Consider the following 26,724-nt stretch of genomic DNA (forward strand, 5'->3'; position numbering starts at 1 on the left):
AACTCTTCAGGATATATCTATATCTATATCTATCTATCTATATCTCTCTATATATCTATCTGTATGGAATTGCTGGATCATATGGTAACTCTATGTTTGATTTTCTGGAGGAATTGCTATTTTGCGTTCCCACCAGCAATGTACTAGTGTTCCATACCTTTGTCTACATTTATTATTTTCACTTTTTAAAAAAAATTATAGTCATCCTAGTAGGTGTGAAGTGGTATCTCATTGTGGTTTGGACTTGCATTTCCCTAATAACAGTAGTGTTGAGCATCTTTTCATGTACTAATCGGCTTTGTAGATCTTCTTTGGAGAACTGTCTTTCCAAGGCCTTTGCCCATTTTTTAATTGGGTTGCTTGTTTTTGTTGTTGTTGTTGAGCTGCAGGAGTTCTTTATATTAATCATTTGTCAGATATACAATTTGCAAATATTTTCTCCATTCTGTAGGTTGTTGCCTTTTCACTCTGTTGATAGTGTCCTTTGATGCACACAAGTTTTTAATTTTGATGAAGTCCAACTTACCTTTATTCTTTTGTTACCTGTGCTTTTGGTGTCAGAGTCATGAAGTCATTTCTGAATCCAACATCATGAAGAATTTGACGAATGTTTTCTTCTAAGAGTTTTATAGTTTTTAGTTCTCAAGTCTAGGTCTTTGATCTAATTTGAGGTATTATTTGTATACAATGTAAGGTAAAGGTGATTTGGGTTTTTTGTATATCTTTTTTTTCCTGTCTATGAGAACTGAGGCATTAAAATAACACAGGACTGGGCATTGGTTCCTAAGTCACCAAGGAGCTAGCTAAGGGGGTTACTGCTCTCATGTCATGAGAGTGGGCTTCAGCTCTCTCAACTGTAGACTAAGAATAATATTTCCCCCTGTAGTGAGTTGAATTGTGTCCCCCCAAATTCATATCCACCAGGAACCTCAGAATGCAATCTTATTTGGAAATATGGTCTTTGCAAATGTAATTTAGCTAAGGATCTCCAGATGCACTCGTACTGGATTTAGCGTGAGCCCTAAATGCAAGGACCGGTGTCTTTGTAAGAAGGCCGTGCAAAGACAGAGGCAGAGATTGGAGTGATGCACCTACAAGCTAAGTAACAGCAAAGATTGCCTGACAGCATCCAGAAGCTGGAAGAGGCAAGGAAGGAGTCTACCCCTTGACTTTGAACTTCTCACCACCAGAACTGGGAGAGAAGAAATTTGTGTTGTTTTACCAAATTACCAGACTTTGTGGTAATTCATTACAGCAGCCACAGAAAAACTAATCCTCCCTCATGGAGTATTTAAATTAGTAAATATGATCTTAGTCAAGTACATATCACGGCGCTGGGCGCATTGCCCAAGGCCTCTCAAGAATTTATTCTTCTCATCTTGGGTCCCACTCACAGCTGCCCACATCCACAACATAGAGCCGATCCAGCCACCACCTGCCAGTGTGCCCTACCCAGAAACCCCAAGTTCTCTGAGATCTCATCAGCTTAAACAATAGGCACTTGGTACATCCATCATCTTGCTAGACAGGGTGAGGTGGGCTGGACTTGAGTTTGAAGGCCCCAGACTTGCTGGGCAACCTGGCCAAAGTCACTTTTCCTCTCTGAGGATTTGTTGTGTCTTCTGTAAAATTGTGATAATGATAGAAATGGCGCCCTCCTCATTGGGTTGCTGGGAGAACTCGACAAGGTGATGCAGGTGAAAGTGCCTCGCACTGTGACCACCAGAGAACTCAGAACTGCAGGGGACCTCAGAGACAGTCTCGTCCAACCCAGAAGGAGAGTGAGCTGCCCAAAGCCTCCGAGTGATCTCCTAACACCTTCCCCTCACCCTTACACACCCACCCACCAGCGCCCATATGAGGGGTGGCAGTGGCCCAGCTCCCAAACACTGGGCACCTGGATCCACCCCCATGGGGTGCATCATTGCACGTGTCACAAAATATTCTTCTTTTTAAAATTTTTCTCAAGCATTCTTAGCTGGCAGCCCATGTGAACACAGGCAGTGGGCGACCCTTGGCCCTGGGGCCCTAGTTTGGCCGGTCACGGTCTCAGTCAGTAGTGATTCTCAGCCTTTGCTGTGTATTAGAATCACCAGGGGAGGCTTCAGAAAAACACTAGTGCCTTACCTCACCCTGGCCAAGCACATCAAAGTCTCAGAGTGGTGCCTGGCAGGGGATAATTTTAAAAGCTTCCCTGATACCTAGCAATTCAGTATAGACCCAAGAGAAATGAAAACATACACCCACACAAAAACTTTTACATACATGTTCATGGCAGCATCACTCATAATAGCCCCAAACTGGAAATAACCCAATATCCATCTATTGATGACGGGATAAAGCAAATGTGGTGCATCCCTTTTCCCGCCCTCTCCCGCTCCCTCGGAGCACCGCTCCGGCTACACAGCGCTCGCTCTGAGCTCCGGGCTCCTACTAAGCTAGCACCGCTGTCGTCTCCGTCCAGTCGCCATCATGATCATCTACCGGGGCCTCATCAGCCATGAGGAGATGTTCTCCGACATCTACAAGATCCGGGAGGTCGAGGAAGGCCTGTGTCTGCGGGTGGAGGGGAATATGGTCAGTAGGACAGAGGGTAACATTGATGACTCGTTCGTTGGTGGAAACGCCTCCGCTGAAGGCCCTGAGGGAGAAGGTGCCGGAAAGCACAGTAATCACTGGTGTGGATATTGACATGAACCATCATCACTTGCAGGAAACCAGCTTCACAAAAGAAGCCTGCAAGAAGTACATCAAAGATTACATGAAGTCAGTCAAAGGGATGCTTGAAGAACAGAGACCAGAAAGAGTAAAACCTCTTATGAAAGGGGCTGCAGAACAAATCAAGCACATCCTTGCTAATTTCAAAAAGTATCAGTTCTTTATTGGTGAAAACATGAATCCAGATGGCTGGATCACAGTGAGGATGGTGTGACCCCGTATATGATTTTCTTTAAGGATGGTCTAGAAATGGAAAAGTGTTAACAAATTTGGCTGTCACTTTGGATCTACCACCTGCTCGTCATAACTGGCTGTGGCTGCTGCATTTCATCCACACAACACCAGGACTTACTTAGACAAATGGGACTGATGTCATCTTGAGCTCTTCGTTTTGATGTTGATTTGTTTGGAGCGGAGGCATTGTTTTTGAGAAAAAAAACAAAACAAAACGTGTCATGTAGGTTGTCTAAAAATAAAATGCATTTAAACTCAAAAAAAATGTGGTGCATCCATACAATGGAATATTATTCATCCATCAAAAGGAACGGGATTCTAATATATGCTGCAGTATGGATAAGACGAGAAAACATTATGCTGAGTGAAAGGAGCCAGACGCAAAATACCACATATTATGTGATTTATTTGTATGAATTGTCCAGAATAGGCAAATCCATAGAGACAGAAAGGAGATTCATGGTTGCCAGGGGCTGGTGGAGGGGAACTAGGGAGCAAGTGCTAATGGGTTTGGGTTTTCCTTTGGGGATGATGGGAATATTCTGGAAGTATTGTAAATAGAGGTGATTGTCATGCAATACTGTGAATGTACTAAATGCCACTGAATTGTATACTCGAAAAGGGTGAAATTTACCTCAATTTAAAAAGAAAGAAGGGTTCCCTGATGATCCTATCATGTCACTAGGGTTGAGAACCAGGGGACCAGCGGAAGGAGACAGCAAATTTCAAAGCAGCAAGCCGGAAGTGAGGTAGAGTCCAGCGCAGAGGCCTTGGGAGTAAAGAGAATGGGCCCTTAACCCTTCCTGGGCTGGGAGCCACAGTACGTTCTACTAAGGCCTGAGGGGTAAAGTGGAGCCAGCCAGAACGGCAGGAAGGTCACTGCCCACAGTGGCAACGTGTAGGAAAATCTGGAGGCGCGGAGCCGTACAGCAGGCTCAGGCCAGCTCATGTGGGGCTTTGTAGGCCATGGATAGGAGCTTCGACTTGCTCTGATTGTGATGGAGAGCCCTCAACATGAGGTTGACGGATTTGAAGCAAAGGAAAAAACATGATTAGATTTACCTTTTAAGAGGTAAATCTCCCTCTGGCTGCTGGGTGGAGAACGGGCTGCAGTTATTCCCGACAGATACGGGTACGCACGTCCAAGGCTGGTTAGGGGGCAGAGTTCACAGGCCTTAGTCATGGAGTGGGTGAGACTAGGAGAGGCGTTGAAGCTGCTTCCTAGCTTTGGGGCCTCAGCAACTGGGAGATCGGTGGTGCCATTTCCTGAGATGGGGACCACTCGAGGGAATGGCAGGATGATTTCGGGGACAAGGCTGAACAGTTCTGTCTTGGACATTGCAGTGCCCCCTGAAAAGCCATTAGACAGTGCAAAACAGGCCTTTGAATGGACATATCTGGGTTCACAGGAGGAGCAGGCGGGTGTGATGTGCCCGTCGGTGTGGATGAGATGGCCCAGGGAGCGGGGATAGAGCGAGAGGAAGACGGGGCCTGGTAGAAGGGCCAGTGTGAGCAAAAGCACAGAGGCACGAAGGAGCACCGAGCTTCGGGGAACACTGTTCTGGTAAGGCTGGAACCTGGGGCCAGGGCCTGCAGAGCCTTGAATGCCGAGCTCAGGAGCTCAGACTCATCCCGAGAACAATGGGACGCAGGCACTGCGGGGCTTGAGTGGGGGAGAGCAGGGAAAGGAGAAGGAAGGACCCCAGTTAAGATGCCCTGTTTCCACAGGTGTCCTTAGTGGGGATGGAGAGAAAGGGGAGCTTTGAGAAGCCTTGAAGACCTCAGTGGATACATGTTCATCATTTGTTTCTTCAAATTCACATAGTCTGTGAGAGGTAGATCCACACTGCCCTCATTTTTCCTTGCCTTAGTTTACCCAGGCCAGGTGAGAAAAGTCTGCACTCAAACAGAGCTTTCATGTTTACACAGGAGTTAAGGGAATCATTAACTTGTTGGATGGACTGGGATTGGGCTCCCATAATATCTGAATTCACACACTAGTGTGTATACACACATACACACACTAGTGTGTGTGCACGTGTGTGTCTGTGTGTATTGGGAGGTGTTTGATGTATTGGTGTCCCAAACGGGAGGTGATGCCTATTGAAAACCGACAAGAGGTATTTTTAAAATTTTTAAAACTTTTTATTTTTTAAAAAATTCATTTAATTAATTAATTTATTAATTTATTTATTTTTGGCTGCGTTGGGTCTGTTGCTGCACATGGACTTTCTCTATTTGCAGCGAGCGGGGACTACTCTTCGTTGCTGTGCGCGGGCTTCTCACTGCGGTGGCTTCTCTTGTTGTGGAGCAGGGGCTCTAGGCGCACGAGCTTCAGTAGTTGTGGCATGTAGGCTCAGTAGTTGTGGCTCGCGGGCTCTAGAGTGCAGGCTCAGTAGTTGTGGCGCACGGACCTAGTTACTCTGCGTCATGTGGGATCTTCCTGGACCAGGGCTCAAACCCGTGTCCCCTGTATTGGCAGGTGGATTCTTAACCACTGCGCCACCAGGGAAGTCTGACAAGAGGTATTTTTTGAACACAGTGTTATTACTATTAATCGGATGCTGTTTCCACACTTGCGTTCTGTAACTTTTTCCGGGAGGTTTCTTCAACTGCTTCGATGACATGCAAAGACATAAAGAGGCCAAACGCTGGTTTCTGTGGTTTGAGTCTCCTGAGTGCTTCAGGGAGACTTCACCGGGTGCGTTAAATCAGGTCCACGTTTGGGAGGCAAATGTTAAGTCCTAGTCCTTCAGAGGTTAGGGTTCAGGGTGGGAAATGCTGCCTCACAAATATTACAGAGAGATAAGTTATTTTTTGCCAAGTGCTTATGCGTATTCCATATTAACTCGACTGAGCCCTAGAAAGAAATTTACAGAACAGTCTCTCTAATTAGGAAAATATGCAGGTATAGGCTTTGCCCTGCTTGACTTGGCACGCAGGCTTCCAGAAGACGGGTTGGTGTTCTGCATTTAGATTTCCAGAGCAGAGGACTCCTTCTCATGGTAATGAGCCTTGAAACTAGGTGGTGACCCCCTGGCACTTTGCACCTGTCTTCTTTTCCTTCTGGCTTCCTGTCACCGTGGCCATCATTGACATGATCGTCACTGTAGCATGGTCCTTGATGTGTTAAGAAAACACTTCAAACGCGCAATGGGAATTCTAACAAGGATCAAAAAGGACGAGATGATTTGTGTCTCCTGGGAATTTGTTGCACTGGATTACAGAATGCTCCGGTCAAAGGGTCCCTTCCAGGGGTGAGCAACTGTCACATGCGGTAGCCATAGGAATGAATGGGGGGGGGGATTCTGTGGAAACACGGGATGCAAATCTGCCTTGTCTCCGGGCGACAGAGCTGGAGAGCGGAATCCCAGCCCGCCCCCTTCCTGAGCCCATCTCTCAGGACCCCTGCACTGGCCTCCCCACTCTTCTCCCTGCCTAGTCTCTTCCCCACTTCTCCTAGCTTTTCACTCTTCAGTGGCTCTGGCGCCTAGAGCAGCGTTCTCTGAGGCAGATGCTGGGTTCTGTACAACAGAGTCCTGAGTCTCCTGAAGGAAATGGAACCATGAAATACCAGTCTGATCTCTCCACCCTGCAGCCTCACCTCAGCCCCACTTAAAACTCTTTGGGGTTCCCAGTTGCGTTTGGATAGAGTCCAAACTTCACCTGCTCTAGGAACCCTTCATGACCTGGCTCCAGGCAGTTCAAATGCAAAGGCTCATTTCTCGGCTTTTGCTTCAGCGGTTCTCTTGGAACCCACACGCCCGGCCATCTGCATGGCGAACTATTCCTCTTCCTTTAAGTCAGCCCTTCGATGCTCCCACAGTGCCCTGTGCTCCCCTCTCTAACTGCCTCGATCACCTGACTGCTTGTTGTCTGTTTCCTCCCCAAAGGGCACCCTGGACATCCTTTGTTCCCTGAGAACAGGGCCAGCTGGACACAGCCATCCCCTCCTCTCTATGGCCACTGTTGCCTCTGCCACATACATAGCCTGAATCCAGACACTTCTCTTCAGCCCCAGGCTCCCAGCTTCTCCGCCGAGCCGATGCCTGTAGCCTCTCCTGTGGACCACTTTTCCTGCCCCTCACTTTCCGTGTCTTTCTGCTGCTTAATGCTTACAACCCTTCAGTGGCTTCCCTCTGTTCTCAGGATCAAAGCTCTGCTCATTAGCATGGCATTCAAGGCTCTGCCTGACCTTGCCTTACTAGAAAATCCAAGAGAGGAGAGAATACGAACATTGTAGAGGAGGTGACGGAGGGATAATTTGCTTACAACTCAAAAAATATGAGAGGGAACATTGTTTTAGAATCCATTTTCAGGGCTTCTGTTTACATATGGGGTGTGTTCCAAAAAATCCCCATGTATCAGGGCCCTGGATGGGCTAAATATTGCTGGCATAGCCAGGGCTTTGCAGACTTGTGAATTTCACTGGTGAGTAGATTTCTTTATTTTAAATTTGGGGACGGACGGGCAGGGTTGCCAACTTTTTATTTTGCAAAGCAGGCACATTGAACAAAACACTGCCATCTTTTTGTGAAATAAAGGACTTCTGTGTACCCAGAAAAGTCCACGATTTCAGGATAAAGGTCAGCACTCTCCCTTTATGGGGGAGGGGAATTACCGCAGACGGCCCCTGCTATCAGGCATTTGGGGAACTGTTGTAGCCCCTGGTGCACCGGCTCCCACGGCTGGCTGTCTGCATTCCAGTGCTTCGCAGGGAGGCTATGTCTCTTAATTGGCCTGCATGGTGGGGAGCTGGGTGGGTGGGGAGAGTGCTGGTCCGTTTCCCACCTACTCTGGAGGCCATTCTGGCCCCCCTCAAACTACTTTGGTTAAAGGGATTAGGACCCCAGGCTGTGGGAGGAGAGGAAGCAGACAGACGGACTGCTGAAGCAGGTGGGCGTTTTAGGAGAGGAGCTGTGGACAGGCCAAATGGTTTTCCAAGTGGTGAACATCTGCAGGATATGAGAAGTTCAGGAAGGGGTGAGGAGTAGCAGAAGGGGTGAGGACAAGGAGGGCGGTGTGGAGACAAGGCAGGCTTGGCCAGGAGTCAGCCCCAGCACCCACATGCAGTGGCAGTGGGGAGTGTGTGTATTCGGGGGCCGCAGAATCATGGTTTCTAAGCGTAGCACTTCCTGTATGTAAATCAGCTCCATGATCAATTGCAGCTCAGCAGGGTAGCAGCTACTTGAGAGGCTCACCAAGTTCCAGGGAGGTCCTCAGCCTGGTAGGCTCAGGGCCTGATGTCATCAGTTCCCCTCAGACTCACACTAACCTAACTTATAAGAGACTGAGAGACAGGCCTCGGATGAGTCATTTTACATAGGGAGAGTTATCTGGCAGGATAACTGACCTCGGACATTTGCAATATTTTGACTAAAGGCCTGTTTTTTTGTCCTTTGGGTTTTTTTGAGTGGGTGTCTTTGGGCACATGATAAACACCATCCTTTTCTGTTGCTTCTTGTTCCCGTGCCAGCTCCTGTGCTCATTCCCTGTTCTACAGGAGCACACTGTTTAGGCCCCGCACCATCGCCTGTTACTATGCATCCTCGCCATAGTTCAATCTGCTAGAACGGAGGCCAACACACTTTTTCTGTAAAGCGCTAGGTAGTAGATATTTTAGGCTGTGTGGGCTCCATGGTCTCTGTTGCAACTACTCAATCCTGCTGTGGTAGCACAAAAACAGCCGCAGACAATACAGAAACGAATGCGCGTGGCTGTGTTCCCACCAGCTTCATGGATCCTGACACATGAATTTCGTCTAAAGTCCCCTGTCACAAAATAACCTTCTTTTGATTTTTTTCAACCAATTAAAGGTACAAATACCATTCCTAGCTTGCAGGTCATACAAACGGGCGGGTGGGCTGTATTTGACCTGCAGGCCGGTGTGCCAACCACCCCTGAGCTAGAAAACAGTCTTCCTGCGTGTTACACTATGGCCAGTGTCTCGCTGCTGGGATTGAGGCATCTCTACTACACACTGACCAGTTGGGGCCCCAGCTGCGTGTGACTGAGATGCCTCACTTAGAGGCTGCATTTTCCTCACCTCCTCAAGCCTCCTCAGTGTAGCTGAGTGTGTAGGTGCTGAGGTTCACCCATCAGAGCCTGAAGGGCTCTAAAAGAGCATGATGTCTAGTGCCCTCCTTACAGGTGGACTCCTGAAGCCCGAGGGCAAGGGAACGGCACAGGGCAACCGGACTTAGGGGGAAAGTTGAGGGCATATTCGCATCCTGGAATACACAGCAACTGCCCAACCTCACAGTAGCATTTCTTTAGCTGTTATAAGAGTAACAAGTGATGCGTCTCCGTTCACTGTGTCCGAGGCCACTTGCTTTCCAGTATCTCATTTAATCCTTAGCACGACCTTATTGCGTCCAGCCAGGATCGCCACTCTGTCTGGCTCGGAAGCACAGGTTCTTAGCCATATTCACCTGCTGGGGTTCCTGGTGATCCCCTGGCCCCCTTTGACACTATGGGACTGGACCTGGTTAACTCCCCAGCCCCAAGGAATCTCCATTTTGCTCCTTTTCCCTCATTAATTATTGAGGTGATACAGGAAGTTGTTGTGGGAATTAAAAAGAATAAAATGCCTGGAATATGCCATGTACATCGTGTGTGTTCAATAACCACTAGCTATTTCTGTTAATCCTCCTGCTAGTTAGTGTCATAGAATAAACACTGCCCTGAAAATCAGAATATCCACTCACTCCTTGTATGTTTTGTTTTTGCAGCCCCAAGATTCAGAGCAATGGAAAGAAGTCACAGAGGGAAAGATTTTGGCTCCATCTCAGGGAGACCCCCACCCCCTACTATGGCTCAGAGGGTGGTGGAAGCCTCTGGCGGGGTACGGAGGTGCGGCCCTGTGGGAGACACAGGAAGCCTACCGAAGGGACACTGGGGGGAGATGGTAGTAGCCACCCTCAAGGAGGATGTGGCCCAGGGCAGGCTCGACGACTCCGGGGAGCAGCGGCGCTTTCTCTTTGTCTTTGAAAGCCGGCTGCAGCCGGAGCCCTTCTTGAGAGCTTTCACGTCAAAGGCTGCAGCGGGCATTTTGCTGTTACAGTCAGTGTCGGAATCTGATTTCACCCGGTCCCGGAGATGGACTCGGTTGGAGGGGTTCATGGGAAAGGGCTGCAGCGCGTGTCGACCACTGAGCACGTTTACAGATTGACCCTGCAGATGTGAACTCGCGCTTTCAGCGCATTCATCAAAGCCTCGGGGGAGCTGACCCTGTCCCCCCTCCTTCCTCCCCCGGGCCCGCGGCGCTCGGCTCCAGGTCACCCCGCAACTTCCCTCTCGCCTGCCCCCCGCGCCCCCAGCCTCAGGCTCGTTTCCTCCAGACGTGGCCGCTGTTTGCCAACCGTGGCCAGCCACGAAAATGGCCCTTTTCTTTGATCTCTGGGCAGGGCTCCATTGCAGGACCAGCTAAGTGGGAGGGCAGCCGGCGGTTCCGACAAACAAGTTCCGCCAAGGCGACGGGGGCCGGAGCGCGGGTGCCGGGTCCTGGAGCCGCAGCTGGAGGGACCCCTAGGGAACAGCCCTTTACCGGGAGGACACCGAGGCCAGAACGGGAAGAGCCCTGTTCAAGGTCACCCGGCTGGCAGAACGCACCAGGCTGGTGCGCCGCCTCGGGTCCTGCTGCGGGGCCCTAGAGGAGTCTGGTGCGCCGGGTGGAAATCACCGCATACCCTTGCTGCCGCAGCCTCCGGCTCCCCAGCCACTGTTGACTCACTGCTCCGGGCCCGCAGGGCCCACCTCTGAGACTTCCCTTTCGAGGGAGGGGTGTGAAGGGGCCCACGAGTCGCGGGCCGGCGCTGGCCGGGACCCAGACAGCCTAACCTGCTGGGTGCCCGCGGGCTCCGCCCCTCCAGCTCCAGCCCGGCCTGCAGGCTGCCGTCCCGCCCCTCGTGCATAGGCCCCGCCCCCGAGACTGCAGGCTCGCCCCGCCCCTCGCACCGCAGTCGAAGTCCCACCCCACCTCACCTCGTCTCCGTCGGGCGCGCCCGGCCGCCAGAGCTCGCGCGCGCCCCTCCTCCTCCTCCCTCCCGGGGCCGCGCCGCGCGCGCCACGGTTCTGGGCGACGCCCTGCAGTAGCGGCAGGGTTCCTCCCTCTTCTGCTCCTCCTCCTCCTCCCGGCTCCTCCCCGACCACCCCCTCGGGCGCTCTCGCGCTAACTGTGCTCCTCTGGGCCCCGTCCGCCCGCTCCCAGCCATGGTGGCCTGGCACTCGGCGTTCCTCATCTGCCTCGCTTTCTCCTTGGCCACTCTGGTTCAGAGAGGTAAGGCGGGCGGGGGGCACGCGGGGACCCCGCCCTCTGGGCCCGTGGGGCGGGGGCCTTGCGCCCCGTGGGCCCGGTGGTGCGCATGAGCGGCTCGGCCCCCGCCCGAGGGCCTGCTGCGGAGGCTGCCGGCGGGCAGGCGGGGCAGTGCGGGAGGATGGGGCGGGGGTGCTAGCCCCGAGCCCGCGGGGGCTGGTCCTGCCGCAGCCCATGTGGCCGGTGGGGAGGACCGGGACCCCTCCTGGTGCTGGGCTAGAAACAGCGGAATACTCCCCCCTTAAAATGCTGAACAAGGTGTCTCCGCCGGTGACAACACCTGTCCCCGGGAGATTGCCGTTGGGAAAACCTTGAAGAGAGCACTCATTCCCTGAGCAGGGCTTCTCAAAATGTGTTTCCAGGCCACCTGCAGCAGAAACACCTGGGGAGCTTCGTGTGCACACTCCTACTTTGTCAGGATCTCGGAGGGGATGGCGGGGTGGACGGGGAACGGCGCTGTGTAAGTCTGACCAGCTCCCCAGGAGCTTCTGGTACCTGCCCCAGTTTTCGAGCCATTGGTGATATTTTGCCAGGGAGGAGGAGAGAGAAATTCTTCCAAATCAAGGAAGCGAGTTTCTTAGACCCTCGCTGCTCAAAAGTGTGGTCCGAGGCCCGCAACGACATCTCTTGGGACTTGTTAGGAAAGCAGCATCTCAGGCCCCGCCCCTGACCTACTGAGTCAGATTCTGCATTAACTAGATCCCCGGGTAATTCGCAGGCACATTGAAGTTTGAGAAGCATCTTCTTAGAATAAATGCAGTCTGTGGTTAAAACTAGGGTCGCCAAGGAGTCCCAGCAGAATCTTCTTACACTTACTCACCTCATCTCCACATCAGAAAAAGAGGTTGAGGAAAACACTGCAGTTGAGCACAGAATTGTGCTCTGAGCTTCCTGACACAAAGGCAGATTCAGCTAGTTAAAAACGCATGAGCTCAGCAAAAACAAAACCGTGTCCTATAAGTGCGTTCTAGTGAGGGTTATGTTACTTATAAGGAAGGAACACTGGAAAGCAGTAGACGGTCCAAGGCAGTTTTGCAAAAGATGTAGAAATGTTTCTCATGCGGGCAGCCCTCCTGGAGTCTGTACAAGAAGAGCCATTCAGCATTCTACAAAGGTGCCAGGCTCTGTTCTAGACACTGATGCTGCAGCAGTGAACAAAATTCAGGCTCTGTCCTCGTGGAGCTGACATCCTGATGCGGGAGAAAAGAAGTGCAAACATCGCAATCTATATACTATTAGTGCAGTGAAGAATAATAAAGCAAGTTACAGGATTGTTGAATTTTGTTTCAGATTTTTATTTTGTTTATGATGCATTTGTGGGGAAAAGTATGATCACTTGATTAACTTGCATCTAATGATATGGGACATTTGAAAGTGGAAACGCAAAAAGTTCGAAAAATGATGCTCCCTTCAAGGCTGTCTTCTGCAAGTCTTCAACATGGTAGGCACATTGAGAAGGTGAGGAATTTAAATGATGAGGTGTCAGGTTTTCACCATCACGGGTTACACTAGGTGATTTACAAAGTGGTGGGGGAAACTGCAAATGGGTGCAGCTGTTTTACAGATGAGGCAGTGGAGGCGCACAGAAGCGAGGTAACTAGCCTCAGGTGGCAAAGCTAAGATTTGATTCCAGGCTTGTCTGATTCCACTGTCCTTGCTTTTAAGTACTAGGCATAATGCCTTTACTCCACCTGGAGGCTGCCCTCCTCCTACGCCTTACTGGCCAAGTGGCCTTGGGAAAGTGCTCTGCACTTGGTTCGGTTTGCTCGTCTGTATGATGCGTAACAACTCATAAAGGTATCTCGAGGGAACCAGGCGTGTGTCACCCTCAGATTTGCAGCCCTGCCACCAGCTACCATCTCCTGAGTGCTTGCTGCGTACCACTTCACATACATATTTTTTAATTGCCCCAGGAGTTTGGCTTGTTAGGTATAATCCCCGCCTTCCAGATGAGGGGCCCCTGCTCACATAACTCGGAAAGATAGAGCCAGGATCCCACCCATTTAAGATTGCTAGCCAGTGATCTTTTGAAATTTTAATTAACGCTGAACCAGAAGAAGCTTTTGCTTCAAGGTAGGGCCCCAGTTTCTTGGATCTTTTGTGCAGAACAACATGACAAATACGGGTTTTGCATTGGTCCCCTCTGGGGATCCGGGCAGTTACAGTTTCAGAGCTACTGTGTCAAAATGAACAAACTGGGCTTCCCTGGTGGCACAGTGGTTGAGAGTCTGCCTGCCGATGCGGGGGACGCGGGTTCGCGCCCCAGGTCCGGGAAGATCCCACGTGCCGCGGAGCGGCCGGGCCCGTGAGCCATGGCCGCTGAGCCTGCGCGTCCGGAGCCTGCGCTCCGCAATGGGAGAGGCCACAGCAGTGAGAGGCCCACATACCAAAAAAAAGAAGAACAGTGAACAAACACAAAGCAGGTCTCAGTTAGGTACCCACTGGCTCTCCGGGAGCCCCCAGCTGGTGGATCAGGTGGGTCTGCCCAAGACCCACTTTCTTCTTGGTCCTGGTCCTCGGTAATGAGGTGTGACCTAGAAAGCCTGGCAGGCCTCAGGAGACACTCAGAACCTCAAAGCACGATTGTGAAATCCGCACGGACTCAGGCAAGTTGAGACAGATTTTAGGCTCCCAGGAGTTTAAAAGGTGGTTAACAAGTCATTCCTGTTCTAATTACAGATGGGCTTTGAGTTCACTGTGTATTTTACTAGTTCTGAAAAATCGTCTGAGGACAGGTATGTCACCTGTCTGCACCTACAGAAATGGGAAGCTGCTTTTGACTTCCGGGGAGAAGAATCTCAGTGGTACGGGGGGTGACAATCATCCGAGGGCTCCGCTTCCCCAGCGTCTTCCATGCGCCAGGCCCTCAGCGCCTCGCACGCATTTACACCTCCTGACTACCCCGAGAGCTTGGCACCGTGACCCATCGTGTCTCTTGGTGTTCCTAATGGCTGTTTGCACACAGCCTTGAAAAGTAACCGAGTGGTGACCCATAACTCAGATGAAAAACGTGGTCCAGTGAGGTTTTGGACTTGAACTCAGGCTTATCTGAGTAACCAAGGGAGGGGTCATAAACGCAGATATATCCAGGGATGGGGCAGGTGACAGAAATTTGAGCCGTGGCCAAGAATGTGTGATGAGCCTGTTGGCAGTTCTCCAAGTGCCTGCTCCTTTAAAGAGAGGTAGCCCGGCCAAGAGAGGGAGAGTGCCAGCTGCGGAGCAAGCCTGCCCAGCGCTGCCATGGTGCAGGGCAAGTCACTTAACTGCTTGGTGCCTCAGTTTCCTAATCTGGAAAATGGGGATGATACCACCGTCCGCCTCATGGGGTTGTTACTAGGATTAAATGAGTGCAAATGGATAACGTACTTAGCACAACACCTGGCTCCGAGTGAGCTCTGTGCTAGTAACTATTATTCCAAGCCACGTTTAAAAAATACACAGTGCAAACCTTGAAAATATTATGCTAAGTGAAGGAAGCCAGACACAAAAGCCCGCATATTGCATGATTCCGTTGATATGTAATGTCCAGAGTTGGCAAATCCATAGAGACAAAAAGTAGATTAGTGGTTGCCGGCGTCTAAGGGAAATGAGGAGTGACTGCTTAATAGGTACCAGGTTTCCTTTTAGGGTGATGGAAGTGTTCTGGAACTGGATAGAGGTGATGGTTGTACAACCTTGTGAATGTTCCAAGAACCACTAAATTGCACGCTTTGAAAGGGTGAGTTGTATGGTCTGTGGATTATATCTCCGTTTAAAACAAATTTACTGCAGTCCAAGCAGAGCAAATGAGGGAGGTGGCAGCATGTGACCCCTGGGTTGGGGTTGGTCTTCAGGGCCCCTGAGTTTGCAAGATCAGAGAGGACCCCGAGTGCTGGTGGTGCTGGGATCCAGGCAGAAGCCCTGTGGGTGACTTGGGCTCTTGGGTTTGAGCCAGACCGACCCCTGGGGCACCTGCAGGATTGGCCCAGAGCCACGTACGCGTGCTTGCCCGAGTGCAGCAGTGGCCCCTTCCCTGTCCTGCATGGTTCAGGGTTGCCCTTATGCACCAGTCATCGCAGTGGACTGACAGGGTCTAGGGACTGTTTGCCTTTTAGTCTCACCTGTTTTGACGGGTTTGCAACCCCTTCCTCACTGTCAAAGGTCATATCCCGTCCCCTCCATCATTCTGGATGCAAGGTAACAAAAACGTGTGTGTTTCTTAAACACGCGCGCACACGGAGAGCTCACCCAAGAGTCAGTGTCAGCAGGCACTGAGGAGGGGCCTCCAGCAGAGGTGACGACGATGAGGGTGATGAGGCTGTTTGGCAGCTCTCAGGGGAGCCTGGGAGCAGCTGATTTGGGTTCAGGAAAGGTCCTTTCCAGGCGCACTGACTTTCCCGTTCTGGAAAACCTGGTGTTGGGGCTCTCCCTGCTGTGGGTCCACTCCTCCCCTTTGCACTGGGTGTGTATTCCTCTGCTGCTCTTGGTGTGTGGGGGGAGGCCCGGCTCTGGAGGTTCCTGTTCCGCAACCCAGGCAGGGCCCTCCCTGAGGCTGGCTCACAGGTCCACTGACTGGCCAATCTTGGTCTGCATGTAAAAGCCTAAAGTCATCCTAAACGCGCAATAGAAACGGGAGAAATCTTCCATGCAGGTCAGTGTTCCAAATGGCCCCCAAAGATGTCCATGCCCTCATCTCTGGAACCTGTGACTATGGCAGGTTACATAGTGATTTCGGCCCGCAAGAGGACCGCAGTCGTTGTCTTCTTTGAAGAGAGAATTCAGCAAAGAGAGCAAGGCTGCAAAGCAGGTACAGACTTCATTAGGAGCGCAGTACATGTTGGAGAGTACACAGGCAAACTCATGGAGTAGGGGCGGCAATGTCTTGCGTTCTGGGGTAGCTTAGGTAGTTAATATGGGGTTAGTCTTCTGGGGTTTAGATGAGGGTGACCCTCCTTTTTTCTCCCCTATGATCCTGTCATCTGCAATTCCTTATTTAGGCTTCCACCAAGCACTATTTTTTTTCTGTAATAAATTTATGTATTTATTTTTGGCTGCGTTGGGTCTTCGTTGCTGCGCACGGGCTTTCTCCAGTTGCAACGAGCGGGGGCGGCTCTTCGTTGCGGTGTGAGGGCTTCTCGTTGCGGTTGCTTCTCTCGTTGCGGAGCATGGGCTCTAGGCACATGAGCTTCAGTAGTTGTGTCACATGGGCTCAGTAGTTGTGGCTCGCGGGCTCAAGAGTGCAGGCTCAGTAGTTGTGGCGCACGGGCTCAGTTGCTCCGCGGCATGTGGGATCTTCCCAGACTAGGGCCGAACCCGTGTCCCCTGCCTTGGCAGGCGGATTCTCAGCCACTGCGCCACCAGGGAAGCTCCTCAAGCACTGTTTTCAATCTTTCTCATGAGCACCTAAGCAAAACCCAGAGGGAGAGGGGGAAGGGTTAAAACCGCAATGCTAATGCTATTACAGTGTGGCCAAGGTTACTAGAGGATGACCTGCACGTGTGTGGGGCTGGGAACTCGACCACAAAAATGAGGAGCCTGTGCTGGGCTGCTTTGTCTTCCAGCCAATCACGGTGCTTAATTCTTGTTACTAGTTTATCTCAAAGGGTCAGTGTGAAACCAGTTGAAACCAGTTGCAGCAGGTTAACCCATGGCCTATCTATCTCCTTCCTTAACAGTAGAGGGGAATTAAGGTAGCCGATGGAATTAGGTTGCCAATCAGCTGGCCTGAAAATAAGATTCTCCTGGGTTATGCTGGCTAATTAAAGGATGAGGTTCCTTTAAATATGGAAGAGGAACGCAGAGGAGTGAGGGTCAGAGCGATGCCACCTGAAGAAGATTCCGCTGCCTTTGCTGGCTCTGAAGACGGAAGGGGCCAGGAGCCAAGGAAGGCACAGACTCGGCCCTAGAGCTTCCAGAAGTAATGCAGCCCTGGCGATACCTGGATTTCAGCCCAGTGAGACCGCGTTGGACTTCTGACCTCCCAAACTGTAAGATAAAAGTGTGCGTCGTAGGGCACTGCGTTGGCCATCATTTATTACAGCAGCAAGAGGAAGCTCAGAGAAGCTAAGGGGTGGATATTAGCGTCCTCTTCATTCTTTGAAAAAACTAGCTTGTGGTGTTTCTTTACATTGTTTCAATTTTGCCATATTTTAAGTCAATCCCCAATCTGCTCTCAGTTGAGGATTTTACAATAAATGTGCAGAAAATTGCATTATGGTGGTGGCCTCGGTGTGGCAATGAATGCTTTGAAGCACCTCTGAGGGCCCTGGAAGGCAGCTGGATTTCTTTGGCCTGCGTTTGATTTTAAACAACTCCTCAAGGAGATTGCAGAGTGCGCCCCGTGCAGTGGGCCACCTGTATCGGGGGCCCCTGGCTGTGTCCCGAGAGTCCTTTCCTACGCCCCGCCCCCTCCCCCAGTCCTGATGGCTGCGTTGGAAGCAGGTGCAGTCTGGGTACAGCAAACAGGCTTTTTTCTTTGTCTGGGCTGTGCCTGGCCCCTTTGTGGAGGAGGAGGAGCGGGCTGCCGGCTCACCTTTGTCCCCAGGTGGGTTGGGGGAAAGGACCGGAGCAGAAATGGGTGGGCCTGGACCGCCACTCCACCTTCAACTAGTTGGTTTTTTTTAAAAATACATTTATTTTCTTTATTTTTGGCTGCGTTGGGTCTTCGTTGCTGTGTGCGGGTTTTCTTTAGTTGCGGCGAGCAGGGGCTACTCTTCGTTGCGGTGCGTGGGCTTCTCACTGCGGTGGCTTCTCTCGTTGCGGAGCACGGGCTCTAGGCGTATGGGCTTCAGTAGTTGCGGCACATGGGCTCGGTAGTTGTGGCGCACAGGCTTTGTTGCTCCGCAGCACGTGGGATCTTCCCGGACCAGGGCTCGAACCCGTGTCCCCTGCATTGGCAGGCGGATTCTTAACCGCTGCGTCACCAAGTAAGCCCTCAAGTAGTTTTGAGCTCTGTTTTTGATTTCTCCATGGGGCTGCTCATCAGATGTCTTAGGGTTCTGCAACTTTAAAACAAAAACACTTTGAAAACTGTAGTGGAATCCCACAGAGAGGAGTGCTGCAGCTCAGTGAACATCTGTTTTAAGGAGTGGCCATTCGGCCTTTGGCTGGCATTGCAAGGTGGTTCTGTTTGGGATTATTTTCCAACTTAGAGGTGGTACCCTCAGCAAGAAACATTGCAGTGTGGAATTCATTACCCCCAAAATAGTGCCAAGGCACTCAGGGCTCATTTTGACCTTCTTTTTATTTTTATTGCTGCTTCAGCTAGCCTGGGATGATGGAATTAACATGGGCCTGCATTCCAGTGTGGCCCCACCATTTGCTGGCCACAGTTGCCTTATCTGCACCAAGAGGCTGCTGACCTCTGCTTTGTGGGCCTCACAGAATTGTTGGCGTAGCCAATTAACTGCTAGTGCAAATAGGCTGTGTTGTTAAGATATTAGCCAAGTTAGGCTCCCCAGAGGGGAGGAGAATGGGAAAGAGGCCACCTGCCCAAGGGCTGCCTTCCTTGCTTGCCTGCATTGGTTCTAATGAGCATTCAGGGGCTTTCGTTTACAAAAACCTTTATTGAACAGAACCAAAGTGCCCACCGGAATTACTGAGCTGGGCTCAGAGTCCCAGTGAGCTCAGAGGAAGAACTGTCCCAGGAGCAATTCTAATTTAGTTGCTCTTCATATCCCGTTGGCCTCCTGCAGAGTTCTGGGCTGTCTTTCGGGGGCAATCCCTTTTACTTTCTCACCATTCATTCATTTGGGTCTGTCGTCCAGCTTAAAAAAAAAAAAAAAAAGCAAAAATCCAAAGTAGTGCCTGAAAAGAAACAAACAAGAACTATATTTTAATCTTTTGTTCGTAAAATACAATATTCCATGTGGACTTGTAGTAGTTTGGGGCTCCCATTAATTTCCTCCCAACACTTGGCTTCCCGCCCCGCCCTCGAAGCTGCTCCTGGCCAAGGTCAGTGATGACTTCAGTGTGGCTAGGTCCAAGGGTCATCTGACACTCTCCCCTGGAAGCACTTTCTCCCCTTATTATTAACTGAGTCCTCGCCATTCCCTCAGGATTCCTGGACCTCCCCACAATCCAGCAACCACAGGGTGCATGCCCTGCGCAGCCAGGTTAAGTTATTTTGACTATTACCCTTGCTCACACGTGTCACCTGAGTAACTGGCAGCCCCATTCTGCTAGGGGCTCTGGCCACTCCTCCATGGCTTTCTTTCCTTCATGGCCCCCATCTGATCTGTCAGCAGGCCACACCTGTGACCACCCTCGGACTCCTCCAGACTCCCACCTGATTCACCTCTCTGGCTACCTCCCTTGGCTGGGCCACTGTGCCTCCCATTGGAGCCCTGGCCGTGACCTCCCAACAGGTGTCTCAGAGCTCACTTCCGCCCCCTGCAGTCCAGTCTGTACACAGCAGCCAGGCCATCTTTAGAGCCTAAATCGCATTGCGTCTCTCTGCCCGGAGCCCTCCAGTGGCTTCCAGTTGCAGTGAAAATAAAATCTAAACTCCTCCGTGGCCTACAGGTCCCAACAGAATGGGGCCTACGCATGCTCTGACCTCGGCTGCCACCCCTGCCCGGGGCTGCCTTGCTGTTCCTCCATCTCCTTGGCATCTTCTTGCTTGCCCTCTCCTCCGACTAGAAGTTCCTCCCCCAGGTGGTTGCATGGTGGGTCTCAAGGGCTTTGGAGTACCCCCATCGAGGTGGGACAGCTCGGGGCTTTGACTGTTTCTACTTGGAGAAGGGTCACAAAAGGTGGAGCAGTTTTACCCCAGGTAGAGGCTCTTGAGCAGGGATTCTCAGCAACGGCGCTGTTGACATTTGGGGTGGGAGGATTCGTCGGGAGGGCTGTCCGCTCATTATAAGATATTTAGCAGCATTCTTGGCTTCTCCCCACTAGATGCTAGCAGCACCCCCTCCCAAGTCAGCCAACCCCCAGGTGGGTGCAGACATTGCTCAGTGGCCCCTGGGAGCAGAACCGCCCAGGCTGAACAGACAGACGTATTCTATGTGATTCCCGTCTCCATTTTCAGTTCCTCGTGAGTCACTGGAGTTTTCTGTCACCATCCCATTGCCTCAGGATACACGTGTGAGAGTAAATCCGATCACAGCCAGCCAGGAAAACACCGTAGGCTCCTCGGTGAGCTTTTAGCTCATCCTAGTTAGATCGGGCGCCACTAAGGAGATCACCAACCTCCTTAGGCAGTTACTTTCTGCATAGGTTCCCACAGATGGCTACTCAGATGGCCAGGGGTCCAGTGCAGCTCTGTAAGTGAGCTAGAAACTTCCACGTCCTCTCATATCTCCTTGCCCCTCCACTCTCTCATCCTTGTTTGTCTTGATCCTTATTAGCTTCAGTTTTAGCTGACGACCTTGTCTTTTTAAATATGTTTTACAGTTTTCTGAGAACCGGTGAAAAAGAATAAACAGAAAACTGAGCCAAAGACTTGACCAGGCAATTCATAAAAGAAGAAATCAAATTGCGCAACAAACATATGAAAAGATGCTCAACCTCATTAGTAATTGGAGAGATGCATATTAACCTGTAATAAGATAAAATTACATGCTCTCCAGTAACCTAAACACTATAATGAAGTCTGACAGTACCAGGTGTTTACATGGTTACATAAGTAACATGTGCTGTTTGTAGTAAACTTTGAAAATGTAGAAAGGTGTCGAGAAAATGCAAACCCCGTAACCCAGGGTTAACCCCTGTTAACATGTTGGAACACAGTATTTTTTTTTTCCCACACTGCATGGCTTGTGGGATCTTGGTGCCCCTACCAGGGATTGAACCCAGGTCCTGGAAGTGACAGCACTGAGTCCTAACCACTTGACTGCCAGGGAATTCCCTGGGATACCGTGTTTCAGTAGTAGTTATTTTCTCTGTAGAAATATATATTTCACATTATTAGTATTGACTTGTGTATATAGCTTTTTCCCTTATTGTGAAATATGACATAGATATAGAAAAGTGTGCAAAGCCTTGAACAAATAAGTGTGAAGTGAAGATCTGTGTCAAGAAATAGAATGTTGATAGCACCTCCTGATCACAGACCCACCCTCCCCCCAGAGGTGACACTAGCCTGCCTTTTGTGCCGTCATTTTTTTTTGCTTGATACTTCTACCACCTATGCACGTGGCCCTAAATAGTTTAGTTTGGCTTGTCCTGTAGCCTTGTAGACATGGAATTACACTCTATGTAGGCTTTTGTGTTTTGCCTCTTTCCCCCACCATTGCTAATGATCTGTTGTGTGTATTTGTGGCTCATTCATTTTCATTGCTATGTATTATTCCGTTGTTTGAATATACCACAAGTTTTTAAAAAAATTCATTCTTTATTTTTTAAAACTTTATTTATTTTTGGCTGCGTTGGGTCTTTGTTGCTGTGCACGGGCTTTCTCTAGTTGCGGCGAGCGGGGGCTACTCTTCGTTGCAGTGTGCGGCCTTCTCATTGCCGGGTCTTGTTGTGGAGCGCAGGCTCTAGCGCACAGGCTTCAATAGTTGTGGCACGTAGGCTCAGTAGTTGTGGCACACAGGCTTAGTTGCCCTGTGGCATGTGAGATCTTCCCGGACCAGGGCTCGAACCCATGTTCCCTACATTGGCAGGAGGATTATTAACCACTGCGCCACCAGGGAAGTCCCTTGTTCTATTACTGACAGATGTTTGGGTTATTTCCAGTTTTTAAATGTTTCAAGCAGTTCTGTCATAACCATTCTTATGTAGATATGTACAAGTTTCTCTAGGGTACTGGTTCTTTTTTTTTTAACTTATTGAAGTATACTTGGTTTAGAATGTTGTTAATTTCTGCTGTACAGAAAAATAATTCGGTTACACATATATATACATTCTTTTTCATATCCTTTTCCATTTCGGTTTGTCACAGGATACTGAATAGAGTTCCCTGTGCTCTACAGTAGGACCTTGTTGTTTATCCATTCTATATATAACAGTTTGCATCTGTTAATCCCAAACTCCCAATCCAGCCCTCCCCCACCCCCCCACCTTGGCAATTAATTACACATCTGTTCTCTATGTCTGTGAGTCTGTTTCTGTTTTGTAGGTAAGTTTATTTGTGTCATATTTTAAATTCCACATATAAGTGATATGATAATTTGTCCTTCTCTGACTTACTTCACTTATGATAATCTCTAGGTCCATCCATGTTGCTGTAAATGGCATTATTTCATTCTTTTTTATGGCTGAGTAGTGTTCCATTGTATATATGTATCTACGGTGCTGGTTCTAAACTGTGGTCTGGGGACCCTTGGAGGGCCCCCAGAGTGTTTTCAGGAGTCCACAAGGTCAGGCTCTTTTCATAATAACACTACGCTGTTAAATGCATCTTGCATTGTTTTCTCATGAGTGTACGGTGTTTCCAGAGTTGATGTGAGGTGTAACATCATTACTCTGATGGCTGATGGAATGTGGCCTTGCGTCTTCTTGTGTTTTACATTTTTCTCAGTTTTAATTTCTAATATGATCGATGCCAATGGATATAACCCACGTAAACAAGCTTTTGGAGATTCTCAAGTTTTGAGTGTACAAGGCCAAAAAGCTTGAACATTGCTGTCCTTCGATTCTACCTAGGAGTGGAGTTCCTGGGTTGTGTAGTATTTGTAACTTCAGTCTTAGCAGGTGATGCCACACTGTCTTCCAAAGTGGTTGTGCCAACACTTGGCACTGTCAGCCTTCAGTATAATTTTAGATACTAGTGGGTGTGTCATTTTATATTTTATGGTTTCGTTTGCATCTCTCTGGTTACTAATAAAGTTGGGCGTCTTTCCATATGTTTATTGTCCAATTTGATTTCTTTATGAATTGCCTGGTCCAGTCTTGGCTCGTGGATCTATTCAGACACGATGCTTTATTTCCTCATGTGCTTGGTTATTTTTGGCCGTGTACTACTCATCGCCCTTGAAATATATATGTGGGGATGCTTTGAAGTCTAGGCTAAATGTACCTTCTTCCAGAGAAGATTTGTATTTGACTTCGTCAGGTGCCCTTAGGACATTATTAGCCTGGGACTACTTAAAGCAAGTGCCTACTTCTTCCCCTTTGTTTCCACAGCACCAAGGCAGCCCTCCTCGCAGTCCTCTGGAGGTTGAATGGGGAAGGGGCAAGTTTGTTTCCGAGTCACCTTTACCGCAAGGGCATAGTCCTCTGGTGTCCCAGTTTAATGTGGGAAGAATATTTCTATTAAATAGATTCCTCAATTTGGGTGGTCATGGTCCCAAACTACAGTCCCCTTTGCCTGTCTTGGAAGGTTGCCAAAATCAAAGGCAGAGTTTGTCCAGCCGGCTGTGCGTGGGTTCCCGCATCTCTGGATTTCCTGCTGTCTCTTAGGTTTCGCCATGTTTGTTGTTGTTGTTTTCTACCATTTTGTCAGTTCTTCAGTGTTTTTAAGGGTATGTTTTTAAAAATCACCCATCTTAGTTGTTCTTAATTGGAAGGTTGCTCCAAATAATCTGTCCTGCCATTACTAGAAACACGGATTGATATATCTTTATCTTGTTTATGTAACCTTACATTTTCTTGTGTAATTAAAATTGTTTTCAATACATGATTTCTGATGGATATTAAGGTGGACTCCGGGTCTTTGCTATTATAAATTACATTTCAGGAAACATTCGTGCATAGTATTTGGCTGAGGATAATGGTACCTAATGACAGGGTGGCTGGGAGAGGGCGGAGAGGGAAGGTGTGACTCTTAGTGCTCCATTCCCGTCAACTGTTGTTCCTTTTCTCATCACATACACACGTGAGGTGGCCAAGGGGGCCTGCGGACGAGGAGCCGGTCTCGTGCCGAGCGTGTGGGGAGCCAGCTAGACAGTTAAGGGTTGGAGGAGTCATGTCATGTGACAAAAGGAGCCGATTAAGGAACGTGGATTGCCAAGGTACCCCGAGGGCCTGGCTCGAGTCACAAACCCTGAACTGGCATCTGTGCCAATGCCAGTCAGCACAGGGATGTGAGAGCTGCTACTGCAGGGAGGCACCGCCCCACAGCGTGGCCAGGCTGGTGGTTGCTGGGCATCTGGTCGGTCCCCTCCAGGAGGTGTTGATTAAGTGCCTCCAGGCACCCTGCTCGGTGCTGGGCCAACGGAGGTGACTCAGGCACCGGCCTTGCTTCCAGAAGGTTCCGGTGTCATGGGGGGGTAGAGAGTGGGCTCTCCTCTCAGGTTGGGGATCAGTAGGGTGACAGCAGAACGTCGTGGCAGCAGTTGCTGATGCTCGGGTCTCTGCCGTGATCACGCTGTGGCAGCACCCCAAGGAGAGCAGGAGGGGCCGCCAAAGGGGGCTGCCCGGCAGGCTCCGCAGGTCATCTGGGGCGGGAGGTTGGGCCAGGCTTGGGAAGATGGGGCCAAGACCAGAGAGTGGGATTTCCAAGGTGGCGCAGTTTCTTGTGCGGAGTGGGGCTGCAGCTGCCTTTAGCACAGTGAGGGTAGGTGAAGGGTTTTGGAGATGCGGAAGGGGGTGAAGGGCCCGAGGGCAGGATCTGGAGGGTACCCAGGCCGCAGTTAGCATACTAGGTTGACTTGGGCCAGCCACTGCCGGGCGACTCCACTCACTCCATGACACGGAGGGAATATGCTGGAAGTCAGGAGAGGATGACCTTAAGGAAAGGGGCAGCAGCTAGGTAGCTGCATCCTCAAAAGAGGAAGGAGGGCTGACTGAGGGTGAGGGTGGGTTTCTTGGAGGGCCTGATCTTCCCTAGAGAAGAGGAAACAAGCAAACTGTTGTCAAGGTACTTGCCCATGGTCACAGATGGTAACCAGTATAACCACTGCCTCTGAAGTGCAGAAGCCTTTGTGTAGCAGGTTGATTTCCCTTCTCCTCCCACAAGTTGAAATAGTTCCATTTTCACATACCATGCAACTCACTGACTGAAAGTGTACAATTCCGTGGGTTTTAGTATATTCAGAGTGGGGCAACCATCACATTGCATTCTGGAACATTTCTGTCACCCCAAAAGGAAGCCCCGTGCCCTTCAGCAGCCCCTCTCCCAATCCACCCCCTTCCTTCCTGGCAGCCACTAGTCTGCTTTGTTTCTGTGTATTTGCCTATTTTAGAGACTTCATAGGAGTGGAATCATACAACGTGTAGTCTTTTGTATCCGGTTTCTTTCCATCAGCATAATGTTGACAAGGTTCCTCCATATTGTAGCATGTGTCAGTACTTCGTGCCTTTTTATGGCTCAGTGGTAGTCCGTTGTATGGCTACAACACATTTTATTTACCCATTCATCAGATGATGGACACTTGGTTTGTTTCTGCTCTTTGCCTACTATGAATACTGCTGTAAGTATTCACGTACAGACTTCTGTGTGGATGTAAGTTTTCAATGATCTTGGGTAGAATCGCTAGGTCATATGGTGATGCTGTGCTTTACCTCTTTAGGAACTGTCAGGCGGGTTTGCAAAGCTGCTGCATCATTTTACAATCCCACATTCTCAACAGCGCTTATTTTCTGTTGTTGTAGAATCTCATTGGGGTTTTGCTTTCCGTTTCCCTACTGACTAATGAAGTTGAGCGTCCTTTCCCGTGCTTATTGGGTTATGTTCTTGAGTGAAAGTCTCTCCATTACAGAGGGCACTGAAGTGGGAACCAGGAGGCTTGGAGCTAATACTAGCCATGCTCTGTGTCACAGTGGGCACTTCTAACGTTGCTTGTTAGATTGATTGATTCACTGGTCCTCTGTGGTATATTGTTCCTGTTATAAATAGATCTTACCATCCCCATCCCTTCTTGAGAGCAGGGACCTTGTTAATCAAATCCATCAGTTTACTCTCTGTGTTTCAGTCAGCACCCCCTCCATTTCCTTGGTTCTTTTCACTCACCTAAGAACATGCTTAAGTTTTCCTTCATCCTGCAAAATCTCTCCTTTCCTTGCCTCCCTTTTAAGCTAATACCCTGTCCCCTCCCCCTCCAGATCTCCAGCCCCTGCCGTTCCTCTTCATCTCCCTTTATTTTCTCAATCAAACTGGAGTGTGGCTTCTGTCAGTTGCCCCACTGGTCTACTCAGAGGTTTCACTGAGGCTATCGGTGCAAATGAATTCTTTAAGTAGATATGGAAGTAGCAGGTCCCAGATCATTGATACTGGTGACCTCACTGGGGTGTGGAACTGGAAGGAACGGGGTGATTCTCCCTCGTTACTGTAGGGTTATTTGGGAAGATGCTGACAGGGAGCCTCTTGAATTAGTTTAGTAGAGAGCAGGCGGTGGAAGTAGGGGTGCATAGAACTGGTGGCAGGTAATGTCTAGACTAGTCATATTCAAATAGTGGGCCCCTGAGACCTTTGAACTGACATTGGGGTCCAGTGTTGTCTGTAAACACAGTCAGTGATGCAGCTGGGTCATTCATGTACTGGGGTTAAAAATGTACTTAGATGTTACTCTGATGAAACAAATAGCAGAAATTTTAGAATCTCATAGGACAGGCTTTTTTTAAAACATCTTTATTGCAGTATAATTGCTTTACAG

General features: G+C 49.8%; 2 protein-coding genes and 1 pseudogene across 5 annotated transcripts in view; 2 read left to right on the forward strand and 1 right to left on the reverse strand.

Annotated features, from left to right (window-relative positions):
• MTMR1 (myotubularin related protein 1) overlaps nt 1-26,724 on the reverse strand; it is a 520,398-nt gene that overhangs the window by 327,395 nt on the left and 166,279 nt on the right. The window lies entirely within an intron of this gene.
• On the forward strand, nt 2,459-2,989 carry LOC131748789 (translationally-controlled tumor protein pseudogene; annotated as a pseudogene).
• CD99L2 (CD99 molecule like 2) overlaps nt 10,921-26,724 on the forward strand; it is a 108,571-nt gene continuing 92,767 nt past the window's right edge. For 3 of the 4 annotated variants that reach the window (XM_059051117.2, XM_067023594.1, XM_059051120.2), the window contains exon 1: nt 10,921-11,230. In XM_059051117.2, the coding sequence (XP_058907100.1) occupies nt 11,164-11,230 (67 nt within the window). In that variant the 5' untranslated portion in view covers nt 10,921-11,163. The remainder of the gene's footprint in view (nt 11,231-26,724) is intronic. The other variant, XM_067023592.1, reaches the window with a different exon arrangement.

The sequence above is a fragment of the Kogia breviceps genome, chromosome X, assembly GCF_026419965.1.
Source record: "Kogia breviceps isolate mKogBre1 chromosome X, mKogBre1 haplotype 1, whole genome shotgun sequence".
In the NCBI taxonomy this organism is placed as follows: Eukaryota; Metazoa; Chordata; class Mammalia; order Artiodactyla; family Physeteridae; genus Kogia; species Kogia breviceps.